The sequence below is a fragment of the Schistocerca serialis genome, chromosome 3 (assembly GCF_023864345.2).
Source record: "Schistocerca serialis cubense isolate TAMUIC-IGC-003099 chromosome 3, iqSchSeri2.2, whole genome shotgun sequence".
NCBI classification, from domain to species: Eukaryota; Metazoa; Arthropoda; class Insecta; order Orthoptera; family Acrididae; genus Schistocerca; species Schistocerca serialis.
In genome coordinates, this window is record NC_064640.1 from 238,773,207 (window position 1) to 238,798,164 (window position 24,958).

At 38.0% G+C, this 24,958-nt stretch overlaps 1 protein-coding gene across 3 annotated transcripts in view; it reads left to right on the forward strand.

The window, feature by feature from the left end:
- Positions 1–24,958, forward strand: part of LOC126469986 (extended synaptotagmin-2-B) — a 182,197-nt gene that overhangs the window by 148,185 nt on the left and 9,054 nt on the right. For all 3 annotated transcript variants that reach the window (XM_050097431.1, XM_050097433.1, XM_050097432.1), the window contains exons 13-18: positions 2,442–2,600; positions 5,097–5,249; positions 5,861–6,005; positions 9,551–9,707; positions 18,755–18,847; positions 22,788–22,884. In XM_050097431.1, the coding sequence (XP_049953388.1) occupies positions 2,442–2,600; positions 5,097–5,249; positions 5,861–6,005; positions 9,551–9,707; positions 18,755–18,847; positions 22,788–22,884 (804 nt within the window). The remainder of the gene's footprint in view (positions 1–2,441; positions 2,601–5,096; positions 5,250–5,860; positions 6,006–9,550; positions 9,708–18,754; positions 18,848–22,787; positions 22,885–24,958) is intronic.

Consider the following 24,958-nt stretch of genomic DNA (forward strand, 5'->3'; position numbering starts at 1 on the left):
GTGAAGAGCTGAATCAAACCAGACCAAAGAGAAAAACACTGGAATGATAGGTTGATGATGATGGAAGTCTTTACTTTTTGTTAAAAAAATGCTAATTATCTTATATAAAACACAATGTTTCATTGACATAGATTTGTGATACTTGAAAGTTATTTAACTCCTGAAAGAAATCTCAAGCATTTGCAAATATCAGAATTTTTACATATTATTGCTGTTTGTGTATATTTTGGAACAGCAGTAGCATGTGTTTCCTTTGTGTTTTTTCATTAAGACTGTATTGTCACTGGCATTGTTAAGCAGTTAATACCTGTTTAAGAGAATGTTTCAGCTTCACCATTTTATCACATTTGTCATCATAGATTTCTTATTTTCAAGTGCCCCACCTTTCATCAAAACTCAAATTTTGTTTGGTATGCAGTGCCCATAACATTGCTTTCATTGGTTTTACTGCACAGTTTACAAATGCAGCCTGCAGAATCTTCGTAATTAATAACTGTATCATATAGCTACAACTCACTATTATCTTTATTTTCAAAATGATTGATTTACTGGTTGAGTTTGTAAGATATATATTTTCCAGCATATTGCTGTCCCAATAACTCCATAATAATTTCATCACTATAGTTCTTTTTGCAATATTGTTGTTCATAATTCTTTGTTGTATTTTGTGCAATAACTGCATTTGGATAGACATTTACACACATAAAATGAAATTTTATAGTTAATGTATATTACACTTTGCAGTAGCACATAGCATCTATGCTCAAAATTTCTGAGACTCTTAAAACAATGTATTTGCTCCGTATGCAACTTAACTACCTCATTTTTCTGTTGCATCAGATGGTTAAAGAAAGGAAGATGCTAGAAGCAAAGTGACATAGGCATATGCAGGCAGCTCTCTCCAACAAAAGAGCTTTGCCAATGTCAAAACTGAGGAAGAGTATTCTCAAACACTGTGTTTAGTACAAAGCCTTGTGGAGTAGTAAACAATTACTTGAATATGAGGACTTGAAATTTGTTGCTACATATGGATGCTGTAAAAAAAAGAGAACAGAAAAAATATGAAATGAAGAACTGCTAGGGAGAGCATAGGAGGTTCAAATGGCTCTGAGCACTATGGGACTCAACTGCTGAGGTCATTAGTCCCCTAGAACTTAGAACTAGTTAAACCTAACTAACCTAAGGACATCACAAACATCCATGCCCGAGGCAGGATTCGAACCTGCGACCGTAGCGGTCTTGCGGTTCCAGACTGCAGCGCCTTTAACCGCACGGCCACTTCGGCCGGCAGAGCATAGGAGGAATGAGTGTGTGACAAACCCCTAAAGGAGGAGGGAGGTTAGAAGGAAAGGAGAGGGAGAGGTTAATGAACATGTATTATGGTGGTGCTTAGTACAAGAAGCAACAATAGAGGGAAAAATTTCCAGGGGCAGACAAATATCAGAATATGTGAAACAGATTGAGGAAATGTAGCATGCAGAGATGAAAAGATTAATCCAAGTGGGAAAAACAAAGAACAGCATTAAAACAGTTGAAGAGCAGGTGAGTATTAAATCATCAAATTTTGAATTGAATACGAGGAGGACAGGAAAAAAACTTTTATTGTACGTTCCAAGTTGATGCCACAATTTATTTCTTTGTTTGTTACTTGTGTAACAATGTGAATAAAAAATTTACTCTTGCCTATGTGGGGTGAGAAGTGAATTCAAAATCCTATGCATTGTCCTAGTATCAGTAGACTGATAGACACTGATTGTGTACTTTGATGAATCAATAAAAAGGCTGCATTGGCATCTAATGTTTCTTGAAATAACATGGAGACATTTGTGCTTTGGAGAACAAACGAGTAAAGTATACATAGGGAAGGAGACTAATTTGGAAATGTGGCCAAATCTGATTATGAAATGGAAAGAGCAAATTAGTAATCAATCTAGAAATTGCATTCAGCACCACAATGATATATTACCCATGCTGCCAATGGATTTGATACATAATTACCTTCCTCAGATCATTTAACCAACTGCTGTAAAGAACTTAGCACCTGTGCAAAAATAGACACTCTCATTTCTGTCCTGATATTTTAAGTGAGTTATCCACAATATCTCATTTATCGTGTTGTAAATAGTTTGTCATATGCTGAAGAAAAGGTAGGGTAAGCATCTAACTATATCCCTTTTTTCCTTACTTGAAATAATACCTCAACAGATTTTTTTTTTTTTTCAAATCACAATACATATTGGAAGACATACAAAGGAAGTATATTACATAAACTGGATTAAGAGGTATGGCTGTATAAGAATAAGAGTGATCATAATTTTTATGTTGCTTGTATTATCCTTCTCAGTTTTGGTGAATAGCACGTCTAGTTTGTTATACTGTGAATCACAGTGCTAACATGATATATGTGGCAACTTACATTTGGATTGTTTAAACTGTTACAGAAAGCACGCACTACTAGTCTGCCAGATCCATATGTTACGTTGACAGTGGGAAACACTACAGAGCAGACTGCAAGTCAGTTCCGTACAGTTCACCCTGTTTGGGAACAGGGCTTTACTTTCCTTGTCAGCAATCCTGAAAATGACACACTTTATATCAAGGTATGTCTCATAAATATGACTTCTCAAAAAGAAAAGAAAAATAGTAAATCTTATACTCTTTTTCTTTGATAATCTCACTCATAGGGCTACCCCTTCCTCATTTCATAACTCTATTTCTGTGATTTTTAAAGAGAATGATGCTGGCCAAGTGAAACACAGTGCAGGACAGCTTATTTATGAATGATTATTGTGTGTTTTGATTACAATGAAGCTAACATTTTTGTGTTCTTTAAACACATCATCATGTTTCAGACAGTTAAAAGTTGACCCATTCCTTTTAGGGTGTGTTTGTTGTTCCTAATCTGCAATTGCTCTGGGGAAGCTATTTCTTGATTTAACCCTCTGGGTAACTGGTCAGATTCATATAGTAGGTTTTATATGGCTGTGGAGGACTTCGTTCTCTCCTTGTAACCACTTGCCTCCCATTGAATTTTTGGTGATCATTTCCAACCAGCTGCTAGAGCTTATCACAAGGAGTAGGTTTCAGACAGATGGTAATCAGTCTGCTTGCTTCACTGATTGCTACATCAGCACGCTTAGCATGGGTGGATTTGTGCGTGGCAGGGGAGGCAAGTTTGACACTGGAGTAGGAAACTCCCAGTGCTGTTGTATTGATCAGTTGTGATCTAGCATCCCAGTTTGAGCCTAAAATTTTCTCAAGTACATTGTTTCTGCATTTAAATTTTATGTTTGAAATAAATTAAATGCATTGGTATGAAATTAAATGAATGGATCACAAATTGAAACATCCCCAGATAGCCAAACTGGTGAAGACACTTCTGACAAAAAACAGGAGATCTGTCTGTGATTTCAGGTTGCATCCAAATTTTCAGTTCTTGTGACATATTCATTTAAATACAATAATTACCTCTACAGAGTCATATTCTAACTAGTTACATATCACTAATGATTTCTAGCAATTGTTGGGTGTCAGCACCATATTCCTCATTGCTTAGGACAGCTGCTGCAGCATTAAATGTGTTTGTTAAACAATTAAAATTATAGCATTGCTTTTCAACTGACACTTTACTATGCCACTAAAGATACCTTTCCCTGCCTTTTTGTATGGCCCAGTATTAATTTGGAAACTTTGATGGAAGTCTGTAGTCAGCTAAAAGATCTGCTTCTCATGGCCTCCATAGTTCTTCTATTAAGTGAACAGTGAATCATAGACCTAACAGTGGAGATCCATACTCTGCAATATGTTTATACCTTTGTACAAGATGTCTGATCCCACAGTCCTCAATGATACACCAAGAACTAGAAAGTTTTTTTTTTCTCTTGTCTTACTGTAAGAATCAATCTGTACATTTTCATCTTCTCCAGAAAAAGAGAACAGATGACTACATGTGCAACACTTTGATCTGAGCACAGAGGCCATGAGTGTAAGAGGCTTTGGGACATGTCCTAGGTAAAACAACTTGCAAGGAGTTACATGCAATAAACACAGATGAAAAAGGAAATAAAAATGATGATCAGTCAGTCCTAGATATCTACTTGATTTCAGCTGGTATCATATTCACAATTCATGTCATACACAACTTTTCAGAGGTATGGGATTGTCAGTGTAAAGTTCTTTGATCCATGCCTATATTTCATGTTTCTAATTGTCATGGATGCCCTGTAGCATTTCCCTTACCTTGTGATGGTGTCATTTGTCAGCAGAAGCAAAGGGAGGACCTAGTCATTTATTTTTACAGTAGACTCATTATCATGAATTATCATTCATTATCAGTCTGAGACAAGTGGGCACATCTTCTTGGTTCAGATATTGATCTTATGTAGTCTGAATCACATTTTCCATGTTCCCTCAGCTCTTTCCCATACATCATTTAGCAACACAGCTGAACAACTCGTCCAAATGTTCAGGGCGCAGATGATGGACACACGCAACATTAACTGCCTTCTCTAGGAAAGCATGCCTACTGATCAGAGGATTCTGTGCTTATCTGCAGGCATTTTCACCATCCAACTGGATACCTACCACTACCCTCAGGCTCAGATGTGTAACTGTGACGGTTGTTCTACACACAAACCATGTTTTCATTCAATTCAAATCTCATCACCACTTGTGAATGGAATTGGAAGAACACTCGGTGAAAAGTTCTATGTACTCCATACCTTTTACAATGATTTTCAGTGTCGCATTCAGATGGTGTATAGCCTAAAATTTCTGTACAAGTAAATGTAACCAGTTATGCTGTATTTCAGCTCAACAATAAAAATTAGTTGTGTAAGCAAATGACACAGAAAATCTTTTTAAAGGTTGAGTGAAATGTGTACAAAACCACTCAGAGTTGAATTTTTTCACAAAAATTGTGCATAACATCTGAATTTGTTATGAAGTAGGAATTGTTCATTAAATGTCTATTTGTTCTCTATAATCTCTCATTAATCCGTGTTAGTAGTACTAGGTAATAATATCCAAAAGCTTGAAAATATTGCATATAAGTTTTAGTGTAAATTCCTTATGTATTATGCATGATTTTGTTTTAGGCTATCGACAGTAAAACAACACAAGAACTTGGAGTGTTTGTGTACAATGTGTCTACACTTCTTCAGAAGATGGATATGGAAGTGGAGAAACAGCCATTTGCACTCAGTAAATCTGGTCCTGAAAGCACAATTTACCTGGCTATGCATTTACGGGTTAGTAGTGTACTGCTGTTCTCTCTCTCTCTCTCTCTCTCTCTCTCTCTCTCTCACAATCACTCACTTTCTGCCACTACAATTTTCCAAAATGACAAATTCTTGTCCTTAAAAATATAATAAAGACTCATCAATATAATGCCCACATTTGATGTACATTAGGGTTTCCTTTAAAAAAAACCTGTAATTTACTACTTAGTATCAGCTCTGGGGCTTGTTGACACTATTATAGCCCTGTGTTTGAGATTTCTGGCATGAATTGCAGTAAATGTGAAAAGAAAAATATATTCATGTATTTCATCCAGACTTTTGATATTGAAAGTAAAAATAATGACTAGGTTATATATGGATAACAGATTTGAAGAGGTTGTACATTATTGTGTGTGCCAACAGAAAACATGAAATAGATTTCTGGGTAAAATGTCTGTTCTTTGCAAAGGCATCCTTAACCTGTAAAACTGTTTTACTCGCTGCTTGAGTTATAACCAGTTGTATAAGATGCTAGCAGTAGTATTGTGAAATGTTTGTACTTGTTTTAAAATTATCTCTGGCTCATTGACGACCATATATAAGAATTAAATTGTGTATCCAACTTACAATTACTTGCCTAGATACTGAAATATGAGGAAAAAGACACAAATGAAGAAGATGAAGAGGAACCCACAGAAGGAGGAGACACTGAAACTGACACTGCTACAGCACCTTTGTTGGATAAACGCAGTCCCACTCAGTTATCTGAGGGATCTGAATCATCAGGTGACTTATATATATGTTAAATATTAATTTTATTACTGTCTGTAATTGTTTGCTATTGAGTCTCTCTGTGTATTCCTCTGTGCTGTTGTGACTTGATCGAAAATGCATAAAATTTTTCTTGCTCAGATTAACAGAAAGGGAGTTTAAAGACTTTTCGTAAAATGTTGTGTTTGTGGTTGACAGATTATCTGTTACAATTCTGGTGTTGTCTGCAAACATAGTTAATTTCCACTAATTACCATTTCTATCTACAGACAGATCATTAGCAAAAATCAGAAACACTAAAGGACCCAGTACAGAATGCTTTTGGACTCTGTAATGAATAACGCCTTATTCATTGTAACAGCTACTCCTGATTTGCAATGCACAGCTTCTAAAATTACTTCGTCCTTCCTGTGGTGAGACAGGATTTCAGCAGGTTACCTAATGGCCCCCTGATGCCACGCTGCTAGGCTTTCTCTTAAACCCTAATAGTAGTTCGTGATCCATTCAATTAAAAGACTTGAGTCAAATCACAGAAGATATGCAATGGTAAACTGTTCTTGTTTGCTGACTCAAATATATCATCCACAAATATATTAGCTGTACAGTTGATATATATTTTTTAAAACCAAATCCCCTTTTAAATCAGTCCTTCACACACACTGGACGGTGAACCACCTATGAACTGAAACACATTTACTATGTGCTATTAGGCACACTCAAAGGGATGTCCAGTTTCTTGTTTGTCACATGAAAGCTGTGAACAATCCAGGAACCTGCTTGAACATGACTGAAGCAAAGAAACTCTCAAAAGTGACTGTATACAAAAGTGTCACAGGTCACTGACTGTTGTGTCTGGGTTAGTGTCGGCGTGCCAACTTTTTGGCCAGAAAATTCATTATTTTTCCTGACACAGATTTTGTTTGGTAACTTACATTACAAACATAGCATTATTGAGGAGAAGCACTTGTCTCTGTGGTTTCTAGACTATCTATGTATATAATATTTTTTTATACATGAACTAAGACAAAGTTTAGAACATTCTACCAGCTGCATGTGGTTACAATTGCAGAGAGGTGGTGGAAACATGGAACCAGGATATCCCACTGTTGTGTGATGCGAAAGCACGGTGTTACACCGAGCTCAGATTGTGTAGTACCATTAGACAAGCTAGTAACGTGAATGGAAGTGCTGGAAGACAACATCGGTATCAAAGTTTACAACATTAGCATGTACGTTTTCAGGGGTAGGCATGTTTCTTCATCTGAAAGGTAGCGTCTATTCAAGTTTTGGACCAGTCAGGTAAGAGTGGCACTACTAGTGCCACTATGAGGATGCAAATCAGGTTTACTTTAAATACACATTATAATGGTCATAAGCATTAGTTTCTTTCATGAGTAGATGTGGTGAGATGATGTTGGTCAAGGAAGCCTTTAATGTGACAAAGACGACTCTATCAACACCTCATTGAGTTTGAAGAAGACCGTATAATAGAGCTATGAGGAGCTGGATGCTCCTTCTGTGATATTGCAGGAAGTCTTCACAGGAATGTAGCCATTGTACATGATAACTGTTGCAGTGGTCACAAGAATTTATGGTCGCAAGATGGCCGGGCTCAGAGTGGCGTTGTGGCATTACCTATAGGGAAGATCTTTGTGTTCAGCATATGGCTCTGGCACATTTTAATGCATCTGCAGCAGCAATTTCAGGTGCAGTTGGCACCACAGTGACACAATCAACTGTTACAAGTTGGTTGGTTACCTCAAGGACAGCTTTTAGCCAGACACCCTGTAGTGTGCATTCCACTGTATTACTTCAGTGGTGTCAAGTGAGAGTGGGTGGAGGGCTGGTGTGTTTGCTGATGAATGCTGGTTCTGACTCTGTGTGAATGATAGTCCTCTTTTAGTCCGGCAGAGGCCAGTTGAGGACCTGCAACCAACCTGTTTCCGTGCTAGACACACTAGACCTACACTGGGAGTTATGGTCTGGAGTGCAATTTTATATGACAGCAGGAGCACTCATAGTTATCCCATTCACTCGGACTGCAAATTTGCATGTCAGTCTGGTGATTACACCTGTTCTACTGCCATTCATGAACAGCATTCCAGGGGGTTTTTCCAATAGATAACACTCACCGACATACTGCTGCTGTAACCCAGCATGCTCTATAGTGTGCAGACATGTTACCATGGCCTGCTCAAGTAGCAGATCAGTCTCCCATCAAGCACATATTAACCATCATCAGACAACAATGCCAACGTCATCCACAGCCTGTACTAACAGTCCTGCATTGACCGACCTAGTGCAACAGGCATGAATCTCCATCCCACAAACTGATGTCTAATATCTGTACAACACAGTAATGCGTGCACATTTGTTTTCTTGCATTCAATATTCTGGTGGCTACACTGGTTATTAAAGTCCCAGCATTTCACATTTGGAGTGGCTTATATTGCACTTGAATTAACGTGTGATCTTGCTATGTTAATACTTAAATATGTTACCTGGACAAGTATGTTCCTGAAATTCAGTTGCTCTACATTAATAATTTTTGGTGTTGTGATTTTTTTTCTGTCTGTGTTGATTGCACAGTTTTGTCCACTGTGTCCACAGTATTATTACACCTGGAAGTGAGGTCGTTTCAATTGGCTCATGTGTTTACCCATGCACTTTAAGACCATCAGAATGTGCTCTGGTGTTCTAATGACCAAATGACTTGCTTGTAACACTATTCGGATTTCCATATATTAGAGAGAGAGAGAGAGAGAGAGAGAGAGAGAGTACAAATACACAAAAAACTGATACAGTTTTTTTGTTTACTGTAATATCACCATGTGTTTCCAATTACGGCTACGGGAGGCCAAATGAATAATATTGTCATTGGGTTGTTATAACTGCCTGTGTTTACAGTTTGGCATAGTCTACTGTGGCTGGACGTGTTCCATTGTGTCAGCTTCCTCTATCCAGAAACAACAGTCTCATACTGAAATGAGCACATAAGCATTGTCTGTTACATGCGGAGTGATAAATGTACTGATGACATGAGTTCCCACTAATCAAGAAGTATTTGGACCCAAGGTACTGCCGGCCGGAGTGGCCTTGCAGTTCTAGGTGCTACAGTCTGGAACCAAGTGACCGCTACAGTCGCAGGTTCAAATCCTGCCTCGGGCATAGATGTGTGTGATGTCCTTAGGTTAGTTAGGTTTAATTAGTTCTAAGTTCAAGGTGACTGATGACCTCAGAAGTTAAGTTGCATAGTGCTCAGAGCCATTTGAACCCAAGGTACTGCTTCTCCTTTAGGCAATTCCTCACGTTATATTTCAGCATGAAAATGCCTGGTTGCATGTGCCACCAAATTCACCTGATATATTGCCATCTGAATTTAGGTGGGATATGATTAGTGATCCCACATTGTGCGTGTAACATGCATCACCATTATATTGTTTTAGGAAAGGGAATAGGAGCTGTGCTTGCATTCTTCATTTGAGCAGAAACTGCTTTTTATTCCAACAGTATTGTACAGTTTACAACACTGTATAGACACACTATCAATTTGTTCACAGTGGAAGCAAGTCCAGCAAAGGAGCCTGCTGTGAAAACTGAACTAGATCGCACTGAGTCAATGAAATCAGCTACAGAAGAAATTATAATACCAGCAGCAGCATCCCCTGGTGTGCAGGCTTCTCCAGACTTGCGCCAGCGAAGTCCCAGTGCTACCTCGTAAGATTTATTGTGTTTGTTTTTCTGTTAGTAATGTCTCTGTCTTAGTATAAGAATAGTATTTTACAATTTCAAGGGATGTAATACCTACCTTCCTCCCTCCCTCCTTCCTCCCTCCTCCCTCCTTCCTCCCTCCTCCCTCCTTCCCCCCTGCCTCCCCCTCCCTCTCCCCTCTGGCCCTCCCCCTCTTCCCACACCCATAGTATTTATAGTATTTTACAGTTTCAAAGGATATAGTACATTCTTCCCTCTGCCTCTGCCTCCCATCCCTCTTTCTACATGATGCAAGAAGAGTCTCTATAGACAACTGATATCATTTAGGGCTTTTCAGGTCTCCACCGCATGACAGGGAGCAATTGTTGATCAATATGGAGCTTATAATAGACCTGCCCAGAGAGTTTTGCATGTTAGCTCAGTGCTTCTGTGGTTCGGGGAGACACACCAGCCCTGGATCGAATCCATCTGGTGGTGGATAAATGACTAGGACCAGTGCGCAGGCCAGCCTAAATGTGGTTTTGAGGTGGCTTCTGACATCTGACTAGAGGGATACTGGGCCTCTACCCACATCCTGCCTCAGTTAGATGATTTGCAAACATTTAGAAAGCATTGGCACACTTTCACCTGGAGTAACACTAAATGCAGACAAATGAGGTATACAAATTCCATAAATTCCATCCCTGTGTGTGTGGGGGGGGGGGGGGGAGATGGCAACTGGGGGCTGGCTGCTAGTGACAGGAAGGACATCCAGCCATCCTTTACCACTAACATTGCAGAATTCACAAATTAACATGCTGACTTCATGAAGGTACAGCATAAATGTCAGTAAAAAGAACATATGGACTTACAATATATTGTGTGTTTATATCTTATGTTAGAAAGATGAAATTATAAACACATAAATAAACTCTGTAAAATATGTCTGATATTGTTTTTGTGACTGACAAGTAAAAAATTCACTATCAGGCACCTTCATTGAAAAAATAAAAGAATAGCAGTATGATAAGTGCTATTGCTTTTGTGAGATTGGTGTGTTAGTGTGTATTGTAAAGTAGCAAGTGTTCATCAAAAGATTTTCTTTCCGTTCAACTGTGTGTGTCTTTGACTACAATTGTTCTCAAATATACAGTATGTGCACCCAAAAAGTAATGCCATGAATAAGCCATGATTCTGAAGCACAAAATTTTTTGGGGGCGCATAGTGCTTACAGTATTCTAAAGAAGGTGCACCAGTAAAATTCTTCTTTATACTTAGTCAACAGCAACTTGATATAGTCCATTTGATGTGTTAGTCAGTGGGTGTAGGTACACTAAATACAGATTGGTGTTCAGGGTTCTCCAGACTTGCACCAACGCAGTCCCAGTGCTACATCATAAGCTTTATTGTGTTCATGTTTCTGTTAATAATGTCTCTGTCAGCTATTACCTTAGCAATGGTAAGCATGGGGTTCATATTCTGGACAGGTACAATTGAAACACACAGCCAGCCATTAATTTATAAACTCAGTGAAGATAATTTTTTGAACATCGTGAGGTTTGATGGTGTGATAGTAGGTTACAGAATATTGTCCTGTATACTTCCTCACACACTGGAGTCCAGTACCAGCTGTCTCTCTCTCTCTCTCTCTCTCTCTCTCTCTTTTTTTTTTTTTTTTTTTTTCAAACAATTAGAAAATCACAGTTAGTAGTTATAATGGTCATGTTGATGTTGTCCAAAGGGAAAACATAGCTGTTTTTGCTATGTCATTCAGGTGTAGGTATTTCCAGATTAACTAAAATGTGTGTCACTACCTGTAATAAAAATTCCAGTTTGAACAATCTACAGAAAATGCTAATGCATCAGACATGTTTGACTAAAATTATTGTAATTGTGATGATAGTTCGTTTCAGTTTGAATCCTGTGCTGCTTCAGCCTCATGATGATTTATATATGGCTGCTTGACTCATCAAATCCATTATTGCAATATATCATGTTTTTTCAGCTCATAAGATAGTACTGTTGTGAAAAGAATGTAATATATAGTTCTCTAGTCTGTTACAAGATTATCTTGGTGAAGTTCTGACAATATTTTCTTGAGACAGCTGCTGGATATTTTCTGGGGACAACTGCTACGGTCACCTGAAAAAGTTTAGGCTGTTATTTTAAGGAAATATTGTGGGAATTTCACATGGTGACCTTGTAGCACACCCAAAGATGACATTGATGAGCCAAAACATTATGACCATCTGCTTCGTAGCTCATTTGTCCATCTTTGGAACAAAATACATCACTGATTCTGTGTATCAGGGATCTGACAGTTTGTTGGTAGGTTTGTTTATTTTCTATAACAGTTACACCATTTTAATGGTTGAAGAATCCTATATTTTTCTACATAAATACCATTTTGGTTGATGCACTTTTGTAGACGCTGTGGCAGTTTTACAATATCCATTTCATACTTGCTTGCCACCTTATCCATTAGTAAGCACTGAATCTCATCTTTCATGTCATCATCAGAGCAGAACCACCGTACAGACAAATGCCCCATTAACTTAGCAAACAGGTGATAGTCGCTTGGTGCCAAGACCTCCTTGTATTCCAGGTGGGTGATGAAGTTCCACCCAAAGTTTTGTTGGAGATAGGCAGTTTGATGGCCAGTGTGTGGGCAAATGTTGCCATGGAGAATACTTATGCTCTTGATCATCATTCCTTGTCTCTGGTTCTGAGTTGCCCTTCTGAATTTGTTCCATGTTTCACAGTACCTGCCAGATTTATTGTTGTCTCAGCAGACTGAATGCCAACCAACAGTACCCCCTTCCATTCTCAAAACACAGTTCCAATGAGTTTACCAACAGATTGTATGTTTGAATTTTCACAGCTTAAGTGAAGATGGATGCTACCACTTGCATGACTGTTGTTTTGTCTCAGGTGTGAAGTGGAATGCCCAGGTTTCGTCACCTGTCACAATCAGGTCCAAAGAGTTGTCCTTTTGTCTGCATAGTGGTGATGAAATTCACAGGAAAAATCAACTTGCTGCTGTTTGTGATCATATCTCAGAATATGTGGTCCCCATCTTGCACACACTTTCCAGTATTACAAATTTTCTGTTAAAATCCTATGGATCTTTGGGAAATCTCAAGAACCAGAATGCAGAGAGCATCAAGAATGATCCTCCGATCTTAACTCATGATTTCCTCAACCTTCACAACTTCTCATTAGAAACTAATGGCCTGCCACTCCTTTCTTTGTGATGAATTTCAGCACAACCTGCTGTAAACTCTCTACACCACTTGCAAACGTTTTTGACAGTCATGCATAACTGTGCATACACCTTCATCAATTGGCAATGAATTTCAACTAGTTTAATGCCTTTTGCAGTGGGAAATCGAATAACTGCATGAACTTTGCACATGATGGTAGTGTTTAATGTGAGCTTCATTTTGAGAGGCTGCCAAGCCAAGACTGAGCATCAAAGCGAAGCTTGCACATCCTTATTTGGGAGTGGGAGAAGCACCAATCACAGCCATGTGGCCAACAACCACATAAACAGTCTCTCTGCATCCCCAATGCACTGTAGAACTTACTTTTGGGATTGCCCTATATGATGAGATAATATTACAGACTGATATGTTGCTAAGTATCACTCATGTCCTCTTTAAAAAGATATTCAGGTAATATTTTTTTTTTTTTCTGGCCTTACCAATTCCTGAATAAGCTGTCATGTCTGAACTATTCCTTTCATGTATTGATCTCTTACACCTGTCAATGTAATCCAGTTTTTGCAAATAGACTTTTGTTGAATGTTCCTCAGTCCTTATTTTATTGTAATATAAAACAGTTTTGTGTTACATTTGTTCTTGTTGGCATTTCAGGGCTTCATGTTGAGCCCATACCTGCTGTATAAACTTTATTGAAATGTGCTACTAGTTTCAATCTGTGGGCTATCTTCTGGCACTGGACAAAAAGTTGTTACAGTCACTCACTTTCTGATATATTAAACTTAGTTGCCATAAGATTGACATAAATAGGCAGACATTAGTATTTATGTTACACATCAGTAACACACTTTTGTTTTTACTTGTCTGTATGGTATTGTGTTGCAGGTTTTCTATGTCTCTTTGATTGGAGTGAGCTCAGTGACCACCAGCAATGTGAGAACTGCAGTTCTAGGATAGGTCTTGCAAAAAATGTAAATGCTGCCTTTGCAGTGGAGTACAGATGTGTCCAGTTATCAAAAGTGTGTTAGTGACATATAATCTAAATATTGTTGTTTGTCTTATTTATGTTTATTGTGGTGTGCATACTGTAAGACCTTCGGTACACACACCATCAGATTATTTGACCTGTCGCTCTAACGAAGTAGGCGAGTGTCAGCAATATGTCTCGTGGTCTTATCGTGGCATGTTTATCTTCTGTCGTTAGGTCAGACGATAGAAATGCCACTTGCACGCTTAGAGTAGCAGATTGATGGTGACCAACTTTAAACAGAACTTCATTAATTTTCACACACTTTTATTAAAATAATAACAAGCCTAAAAATTACTTAACTTGGTTCTGGATGCTATTTACAATTGACAATCTGAAGTTCCTTTGGTCTTGGTACGTTAATCTTATTCTCACATATCTCTGATGCTTGACAAAGTGTCTATACATTTCTCTTCATGGCTATGTACAGGAATATGATAATCTTATTAGGCGCAGACTGAAACTTGACTACAGACTAATGCAGACTGACTAATCGGAGGTCTTTACACTCGTTATAATACCTCACGCCTTCAGGTATCACTGCGCGAGTGTGATCCGCGAGGAGAAAAGGTTCTACGTTAGCAGCAATCTCATTGACTGCGTTACATATTAATACACGGATCGGCGGAAGCAGAATTTGGTCCATCTCTAAGACAGCGCCATCTCGTAGTGCGGAGACGGACTAGCGCTGCGCCTGCACTGTTGTGGTTAGCGGGGTGCGCTCTAGTGGGAAAGTTGTGTACGCGCTGACTACGTGGAACTATGTACACAACATTTATATTAAGACAACTGTGTAATACATCAGAACTACTTTTTGTTGAGTGCCAGATGATGTTACTCAAAGAGCAAAACTAGTAGCACATTTCAGTACAGTTTATAAGTAGCTGATGGTGTATAAAAATGTCTTTCATTAAACATATTGCGGCTGTGAAGCCCCACCTTGAAAACTATATCTGCAAAACCTGTAATTTTGATGAGGAGTAATGAAGTGCAGTTAACTGTGTCAACAAATTAATAGTTAGTTATTTTTTATTGACTTCATCTGACTTTACACTATTGCATGAAATTATTTCATTTGTTCCTGGCAACACTTGAGTAAATTAAAGAATTGTGAAAAAAAGGTTAGTGATATTAGGTTGTTTGAGTCTAAAGATGTTACACACTCCACCAGATTACAGCTGAGACTCTGAGAATTTCTATTAATTTTTGCAATAATGAAGGTTCATTAACCTTGTACAGTAACTCTCAGTTGTCTTCCACATGCTGTTTCATATAAGGGCATTCGAGAGGACGACGGTTCAATCCCGTCTCCAGCCATCCTGATTTAGGTTTTCCGTGATTTCCCTAAATCGTTTCAGGCAAATGCCGGGATGGTTCCTTTGAAAGGGCACGGCTGATTTCCTTCCCAATCCTTCCCTAACCCGAGTTTGCGCTCCGTCTCTAATGACCTCGTTGTCGACGGGACGTTAAACACTAACCACCACCACCATATAAGGGGTATCTTCTTTACTGTAGTCATTTACCTGTAGCTATGATTTCATATGACTATAGTTTTATAAAATCAGGAATAATATTGCTTTATGAAATCTAATCTGCTAAATTTCATGTATGTATTTATTTCTCATGGAACCACTGTAGCACTGTTCCAGCCCATGGCTCTTAAAGCAGATATGCACTAACGTCTCTTCCATAAACTGTTCTCATTATAATCATTTTTAAATGAGTTCTGATGTTGTTCACTACACATACACTATGTGATCAAAAGTATCTGAACACCTGGCTGAAAATGACTTAAAAGTTCATGGCACCCTCCATTGGTAATGCTGGAATTCAGTATGGTGTTGGCTCACCCTTAGCCTTGAAGACAGCTTCCACTCTCACAGGCATGCTTTCAGCCAGGTGCTGGAAGGTTTCTTGGTGAATGGCAGCCCATTCTTCATGGAGTGCTACACTGAGGAGAGGTATCACTGTTGGTCGGTGAGGCCTGTCATGAAGTCGGCATTGCAAAACATCCCAAAGGCGTTCTGTAGAATTCAGGTCAGGACTGTGCAGGCTGGTCCTTTAGAAGGTTGTTATGGTCATGTAACTACTCCACCACAAGCCGTACATTGTGAACAGGTGCTTGATCGTGTTGAAAGATGCAATCGCCACCCCCGAATTGCTCTTCAACAGTGAGAAGCAAGAAGGCATTTGAAACATCAATGTAGGCCTGTGCTGTGATAATGCTCCACAAAACAACAAGGGGTGCAAGCCCCCTCCATGGAAAAACACCACCACACCATAACACAACCGCCTCCACATTTAACTGTTGGCACTACACACACTGGCAGATGTTCACCAGGCATTCGCCATACCTACACACTGCCATCGGATCACCACATCGTGTACCGTGATTCCTCACTCCACGCAACATTTTTCCACTGGTCAATTGTCCAATGTTTATGCTCCTTACACCAAGTGAGGGGCGTTTGGCATTTACCAGCATGATGTATGGCTTACGAACAGCCGCTCGACCATGAAATCCAAGTTTTCTCACCTCCTGCCTAACTTTCATAGTACTTGCAGTGATTGTAAGAGTGTAAATGGAAATTCTTGTTTTATTAAACATGGCATTTGTCAGAAAAAGCAACAGTATTTGCAGCTTTGAAGTCAAATTTTATAAACATGACTTGTCAAGATATGCCTTTTCGTTGAACATATCCTAATTTTTCACTTTCTGTTTCACATGTTTCTCCTGCTTTTCCAACATTTCCTTGTTATCCATTTTCTCAAACACATACCATTTGTCATGCTAGTCATTTCATATATCATGGAAGATTGAAGTTGTTAAGAAGATATTCATATAAACTATTTTTCTGGAGAAATGCTTTGGCCTCTTAATGTATCTGAAAAGGGTTAATACATTTTTGGATGTATTAAAATCTGCTGCAAAGTACTTTTCTGCAGTATCTCCTTAAGAGTATCACATGAGGAAATGAATTTTTGTGTTCAGTTGTGAATTCTTTCTGGCATTCTGGCACCTTCATAGCAAGGGTATGCTTACACCTTTTGTCATCATCTGCTGCATTGTGTTAATTTTGGTTCTTTGTCACTTTCTTCATTATGGGGTCAAGAAAAATTTCTGACAAACCACACAGCACTAGCCCTGTTTTCTACACAAATCAGCTTTGATGCTTTTCAGTTCTTTCCCAGGTTCTTTAACAAATCAATGTAGGTATCATCTTTGTTCACTTACATCATGCACACCCTAATGGTTTTCATTTGTTTGTTTTGTCTAGCTCAGTGACATTTTGACAACATTTTCTGAAACACATTATGTAGCCTTGTGCTTTTAATAGATTTATTGGGGTCATTATGTTTGCATTCCTATGTACATGTTCATTTCCAGGGTGATTTCATTCATTTTTTTCTTCTCATCTGATTTAGCTTCCTTGCTCTGTTACTTCTTCCTCTCCATTATTTTAGGTAGATATTCTTGTGCACCATTTTGTCTGTCATTAACCTTAATTACTCTTTTCACCTCATTATTACTTGCTATAGTTTCTATAGATTTTTCCTATATTTTTACTATTTTTATCAGTAACTTGATTGTTAAGTCGCACTCCTAATTGATGAACAACTAGAGAACCATGGCAATGCTGTTGTTGGTTCACAGTTGGCTTCACTTTTCGGTAGAAAGACAGATGAACATGGTGTGTCTGTTTGTCGTTACTTCTGCACTTCAAGATTCTCCTCCGCTCTTCGCTCCTGGAGGAACCTAAAAAAATTTAAACATACTTCAATATACCTTAAATGCCATAAATAAATGTCACAGGTTGTGTGTTACTCTTGGACCGTATTTGAATGAAAAAAAATTATTCATACTAAATGTTAATGATTTTGGTCATATAAGTTTGTAGGCTTCCACAGCCAGTGTCATTTTGAATAAAATAATTATGGATATTGGGCTGTGTCACTGTAAAAGCACTAAAGCAACAAAATTATTAATGTTTCAACCGACTTGCTGTGGTCTTCTTCTGGCTCTGAAGAGGATTGCAGCAAGTCGATCAAAACATCAACAGTTTATCTGCTGCATTGCTTTGCAATGACATGGCGTAATGCCCAAAATTATTTTATTCATCAAGATTTTGGTAATAATTATGTCCTTTCTAACAGGCAATCTAAGATGATTACTCCAAAAACTTAAATGATCTGCTTATTTTTTGTATTACATTCTGTTTCTCACAATATGCATTCTGTTTGAAGAGTCAGTCAAGTTAATTTTATCAAAATGTTAAGCCTGATCTTCCTGTCACTAAAATTCTCCATGGAAGATAAAAAAGCAGATAATACATGATTTATAGGTCATGTAACATGTAATATTCTGCTATATAACATGATCTCCAAGATTAACAGGTAACTTTGACTCAGAAATAGAGGTAGACTTTCTAAATAATTTAACAGTCAGCTGTGAATATCATTTGCTACTGGCAATAAAAATATCAGGCCAGTCTTCTAGAGTAAGCCAATGTATTCCTTTAGAAACAAGTATCTTATTCTAGTCCACAATTGTTTGACTCTCATTGGCTGTTGCTATGCAAGCAAAACAGTTTCATCAATTCACATAATGTGTGTGTTTATATGCTATGCAACCTAAGAAAAAATTATGATTTCATTATTTTGATAAGTATTGAAATTGGATATGCAATCTCTCGCACATTGAAAGTTACCTCAGCTGAAAAACTGGCAGTTTTCTAGATATGATGTTTGGACACTAAGCCTTTGAAATCTATTCTAGTAACAGCATTACTTAACAAATTTATATCAATAAATATAAATGTTTGCAGATCTGCTGGAGAATATAACTTGGGCCGAATACAGTTGACACTTCGTTACAGCCAGCAGCGTCAGAGATTAATTGTTGTTGTCCACAGGGTTGTGTAAGTATTTAGTGGGTCTACTATAACTATTTTTAGTACTTACTATATATTTTACTGTGTACTGCTTGTAAATGTGTAGCATACAGTGGGAAAGTGATAACTGTTCTTACTTTCTCAACTCCTTGCGTTTCATAACTGGCCAAATATTTCCATAGTATTTTTCTTGACACATTATCGTAAACTTCTTTGTGTAAATTATATCAATTTAATGGTAGACTTGTGATCACAGCAAAGTTCAATAATAATGAGTGGGTAGCAGAACTGATCCCCATTCCATTTACTGTGTTTTGCTAGAAAGGTTGCTTTATTCATTTGCTGTAATGCACACATAGATAGATAGGTATACAGTGAACATTGTATGTTTTCAAGACATCAGAGAGCAATGTGATGTCAGATTAGTAGTTTCATATGAACCTAATGACACAATGTGCTCAAAGTAGTAATGAAATATGAATACATTGTGGGACGTTAGCTGAAAGAATGACAGATGAATGATGTCCATTAACTGCATATTGCTGACATCTGTATCAGCCTTAAGCCCTGGCCCTGTCATGTACTTCGTTTGAAATGGTACAGTTGAGATAAAGTGGAAGAAAAAGTATCACTCACAGTATTGAACTCAATTCTGAATACAGATGACTGGCAACCGTAAGTAATGGTGGTGGTGGTGGTGGTGGTGGTGGTGGTGGTCTTCAGTCCAAAGACTGGTTTATGCAGCTCTCCATGCTACTGTATCCTGTGCAATCCTCTTCACCTCCGAGTAACTACTTTAACCTACATCCTTATGAATCTGCTTAGTGTATTCATCTCTTCGCCTCCTTCCATGATTCCCACCCCCCCCCACCCCCCCCCCCCACCCCCACCCCCCCACCCCCCACACTTCCCTCCAATATTAAATTGGTGACCCCATGATGCCTCAGAATAATGTGTCCTACCAACTGATCCCTTCGTCTAGTCAAGTTGTGCCATAAATTCCTCTTCTCCCCCATTCTGTTCAGTACCTCCTCATTAGTTACGTGATCTATCCATCTGATCTTCAGCGTTCTTCTGTAGTACCACATTTCAAAAGCTTCTATTCTTTTTTTGGCTAAACTGTTTATTGTCCATGTTTCACTTCCATACCTGTCTAACTCCATGCAGATACTTTCAGAAAAAACTTCCTGGCCCTTAAATCTATAATCAATGTTAACAAATTTCCCTTCTTCAGAAACAATTTCCTTGCCATTGTCAATCTACATTTTACGTCCTTTCTACTTCAACCACCCTCAGTTATTTTGCTGCCCAAATAGCAAAGCTCATCTACTACTTTAAGTATCTCATTTCCTAATCTAATGCCCTCAGCATCATGTGATTTAATTCGACTGCATTCCATTATTCTCATTTTGCTTTTGTTGGTGTTCACTTACACCCTCCTTTAAAGACACTGTCCATTTCATTCAGCTGTTCTTCCAAGTCGTTTGCTGTCTCTGACAAAATTACAATGTAATTGGCAAACCTCAAGGTTTTTATTTCTCCTCCATGGATTTTAATGCCTACTCCAAATTTTTCCCTTTTGCTCCCTGTATTTTACCCCTGCCTCCTTCAGAATTTGAAAGAGAGTCTTCTAGTCAACATTGTCAAAAGCTTTCTTTAAGTCTACAAATGCTAGAAATGTATGTTTGCCTTTCCTTAACCTATCTTCTAAGATAAGCCGTAGGGTGCCTCGTGAGTTCATACATTTCTGCGGAATCCGAACTGATCTTCCCCGAGGTCAGCTTCTACCAGTTTTTCCACTCATGTGTAAAGAATTCATGTTAGTATTTTGCAGCTGTGTCTTATTAAACTGATAGTTCGGTAATTTTCACACCTGTCAGCACCTGCTTTCTTTGGAATTGGAATTATTACATTCTTGTTTAAGTCTGAGGGTATTTCTCCTGTCTCATACATCTTGCTCACCAAATGGAAGAGTTGGCTGGCTCTCCCAAGGCTATGAGTAGCTCTAATGGAATGTTGTCTACTCCTCGGACCTGGTTGTGACAGGTCTTTCACTGCTCTGTCAAATTCTTTACACTGTATCATATCTCCCATTTCATCTTCATCTACGTCCTCTTCCATTTCTATAATAATGTCCTCCAAGTACATCGCCCTTGTATAGACCCTCTGTATACTCCTTCCACCTAAAGAACGGATATGTGGCTTCCATACACACTGTGTAGAACAGCAGCAAAGATATTGCTTAAAAACAGTTAATGCACTGATACATAATCCCCCATAGAATGATGTGACTTATGTCTTGCACAGCAGTCAACTGGACATATGAAGTTGAAAATTATGTAAACAGCAGCCTGAGATGGAATTTTTCTTTTGGAAATGTGGAAAAGTAGCATTTTAGGGTATCAAGTTCTCACATGCTATGCACATTTATCACAATTTTCCAGTTCATACTTCAATTTTATATTATTTAATATGGTTCTTGAGGGGCAAGCAGTTTGTAAAGAGGCTGCAATGTATGCTGAGAACTATTTTTTACATACATATAATTCTGTTTTTTGCTAAGAATCACCTAATAAATAAGTAGCAAATACAAAAGAATTTGGCAATAAATGTTCCCGACCGAGACTCGAACTCGGGACCTTTGCCTTTCGCGGGCAAGTGCTCTACCATCTGAGCTACCGAAGCACGACTCACGCCTGGTACTCACAGCTTTACTTCTGCCAGTATCTCGTGTCCTACCTTCCAAACTTTACAGAAGCTCTTCTGCAAACCTTGCAGAACTAGCACTCCTGAAAGAAAGGATATAGCGGAGACATGGCTTAGCCACAGCCTGGGGGATGTTTCCAGAATGAGATTTTCACTCTGCAGCGGAGTGTGCGCTGATATGAAACTTCCTGGCAGATTAAAACTGTGTGCCCGACCAAGACTCGAACTCGGGACCTTTGCCTTTTGCGGGCAAGTGCTCTACCATCTGAGCTACCGAAGCACGACTCACGCCCGGTACTCACAGCTTTACTTCTGCCAGTTTGGAAGGTAGGAGACGAGATACTGGTAGAAGTAAAGCTGTGAGTACCGGATGTGAGTCGTGCTTCGGTAGCTCAGATGGTAGAGCACTTGCCCGCGAAAGGCAAAGGTCCCGAGTTCGAGTCTTGGTCGGGCACACAGTTTTAATCTGCCAGGAAGTTTCATATCAGCGCACACTCCGCTGCAGAGTGAAAATCTCATTCTGGAATAAATGTTCCGTATCAAATGTTAAAGAACTGGATATATGTAACACTAAATTTGACAAGCCTCTGAGTTTCCCATCTTCAGTAAAATAACTGTGCTCTCATACATCTAATCCCAGTAGAAGGTTACATAACATAGTGAACTGCAGTGAAGGATACATGTAGTGTAAAGATGCCTTGATATAGCCCTCTTTACCTAATACTGCATAAGTGATTTAGATACCAATTTGGAATTTGTCATCTGGTATATGTGTCGGGTGCACTTGTTTTCAACTTACACTTCTAGATTCTATTAAACTGAAAACTTGTAACATCTAGCATTGGTAGCATGCCTCAATCTGATTAGCAGTACTTTCTAAGCTTGTAACGTTTTATTTCTTCGCTTATGCTTATCTACGCTAGTGCATAAGATGGATCCTGAATTAAGAACAGATGTTTCAGTAAGAGCACATTATGCCATCAGAAAAGAATGCGATTAGTTCCCGTGATGTCAGTGTGTACATTATTGTAGAGAGTGGTTTGGTCATGATTAACTTTTATCACAGGAACTATATTAATTGTTTCTTTGTTATGAAAATATTTTTAATGAAATCTCCAGTTTTATCCAACATTGAAAGAAAATGTTGCTGTATATTTTTATATACACATAAATTTTGGGTTATTGTACATGGTTAAAGACTGTTAACTTTGTGACACATTGTCATGACAACATTCAAGAGTTTATTCCTCACTTCTTTCAGTAATCTGCCACTGAAGGATCCCAACAGTATCCCTGATCCATATGTGAAGCTGTATCTGCTTCCAGAACGTTCCAAGGATTCCAAACGAAAAACTGATGTAAGTTCCTGTCATAATTTAAAATTACTAACGTGTGTAATTTGGACAATGTAAACTCTTTTATATAAGAAAGTGTAGAGAAGAAAGTTATATTGCCCAATATTTTAATGAGTTGATCCATATGAATAGCAAAATAAACTAAGAACAGTATAAGAATGAGACAGATCAATAATTCAGGAATAGCATATAGAAATTCTTGGTTTTATAACTGATGATTCTGCACCTACTAATTGGTGAGCATTTGTCATACATATTTTTTTCAAGTTTAATGACTCAATTTAAGCTGAGGGTTTCATAAGAAAAATGGAAGGTTCTCTGCTGTAAATCTTAATCTGCTTATGTAGAACTGCTCACAAATTATTGTTCAGCTGCTGCCATAGCTCTCACCATCATTACCCTAACTGTGAACTAGAGGTGTGTGTGTATGTGTGTGTGTGTGTGTGTGTGTGTGTGTGTGTGTGTGTGTGTGTGTGTGTGTTTTCAAGGTACAAATACAAAGTAGTGTTACTTATGATATTGTTCTCAGGCGTGGGCTACAGTTTTAACTGTTGGCAGATGACAACCTTATTATCCAGTGTGGTAACAACCTACTCGGGCAGTTTATGAAGCAGATGTATTATTCACTATAACTTAGGGATGTTTCACTATAAACAAAATGAAAACAGTATGCAACAAATATTATGTTCTCCTGGTGATAGTGAGTTCTTTAATAATGTGGGTGCGGTGAAACTTCGTGGTTTTTTAATTCATAGCAAGTTCACCTGGTGGGACCATACAGCTCATCTGTGTCAGAAACTGTCACTTGTTACATCTGTTATGAAAATTGAACAAAGTAATAACAAAAACAAAGTATCTTGTTACAGTGTTCTAAACACCCTTTCACATCCACATCAGCTGCTCACAGAAGTAAAATCTGTGCCACTAGAAAAGTTCAGAAAAAATGCTAAGAATGCTCATATTCAGTCAGTGATTTTCTTTATTCTGAAATCACAGAATTAATGTGTGAAACAGGTAAAATGTACAGATAAACAACGTAGTACTACACCCGTATGCTGCAGGCCTTTGTACATCTGTGGCATTGTGTACAAAGTGTACGGAATCATTTCCCCCCATCCTGTTTCGTTTGTAGGTGATATACAGGAAAAATTAATAATCTGTATTCCTCTGTACAAACCCATAATTTTTTCCCTTGGTATTTACACTAAACACTAAACATATTCTGGAGGAAGCAATATGTTCCTTGATTCTCACTAGAATGTGGGCTCTTGGAACTTCGGGTGTTAAACCTTTCTCTGATACTCAAAACCATCTTGTGCTGTCTCACCTTCTAGATTGAAAATCTAGCTGAACTGTAGTAGAGCAACGTGGGATTATCCTACTTGCTCTTATACCACTCTTGATGCTATATTTTTCTGACATATTTTCATTAGTAGTATATACATGATAAGTACATAGAATTACTAAACCATTATTGAAACATTCTTTTATTAAACTTTGTTACTCACTGTATAATTTAACGATTGCTAATGACAGTAGTATATATAGTTCATATGAAAACATTTCATTTAAAAAAATATTCATGATTTACCATACCTGCAAACCTTGTGAATGTAAAATTTCAATGATGCTAAAACTTGTTTGTTTCATCTGAAAGCCCTGTTTCTCCACTTTTCAACATATGTTTTACTCTTTCCAAAAGATTTATATCATAAAGTTATTTATATTCTAAAGGCTCATGTTCCAGAATGTTCAAATCTTAAAATGTGCTTCTTTCCAAAATCCAGTAATACTGTTTTGTAGCACAGATTTTTCCATTTCTGAAAATGTATACTTTCACTTAAATAACATGTTAATCTGTTAATTATTCCAACTAGAAAATTTAACTTTCTGTAAACTTTTCAGTGACCTTTAAAAATCCCTGTGCACATTAAATTGCTCTCCCATAAATCTGTACTGATAATTTTGCTATTTTGTAATTATATGTCTAGTAGTTAAACAAACTTACTTCATCACCTATTGTATGTTTGTTCGTTTAAATTTTCTTGAATTTTATGTTAACATCTCAATTGGAATA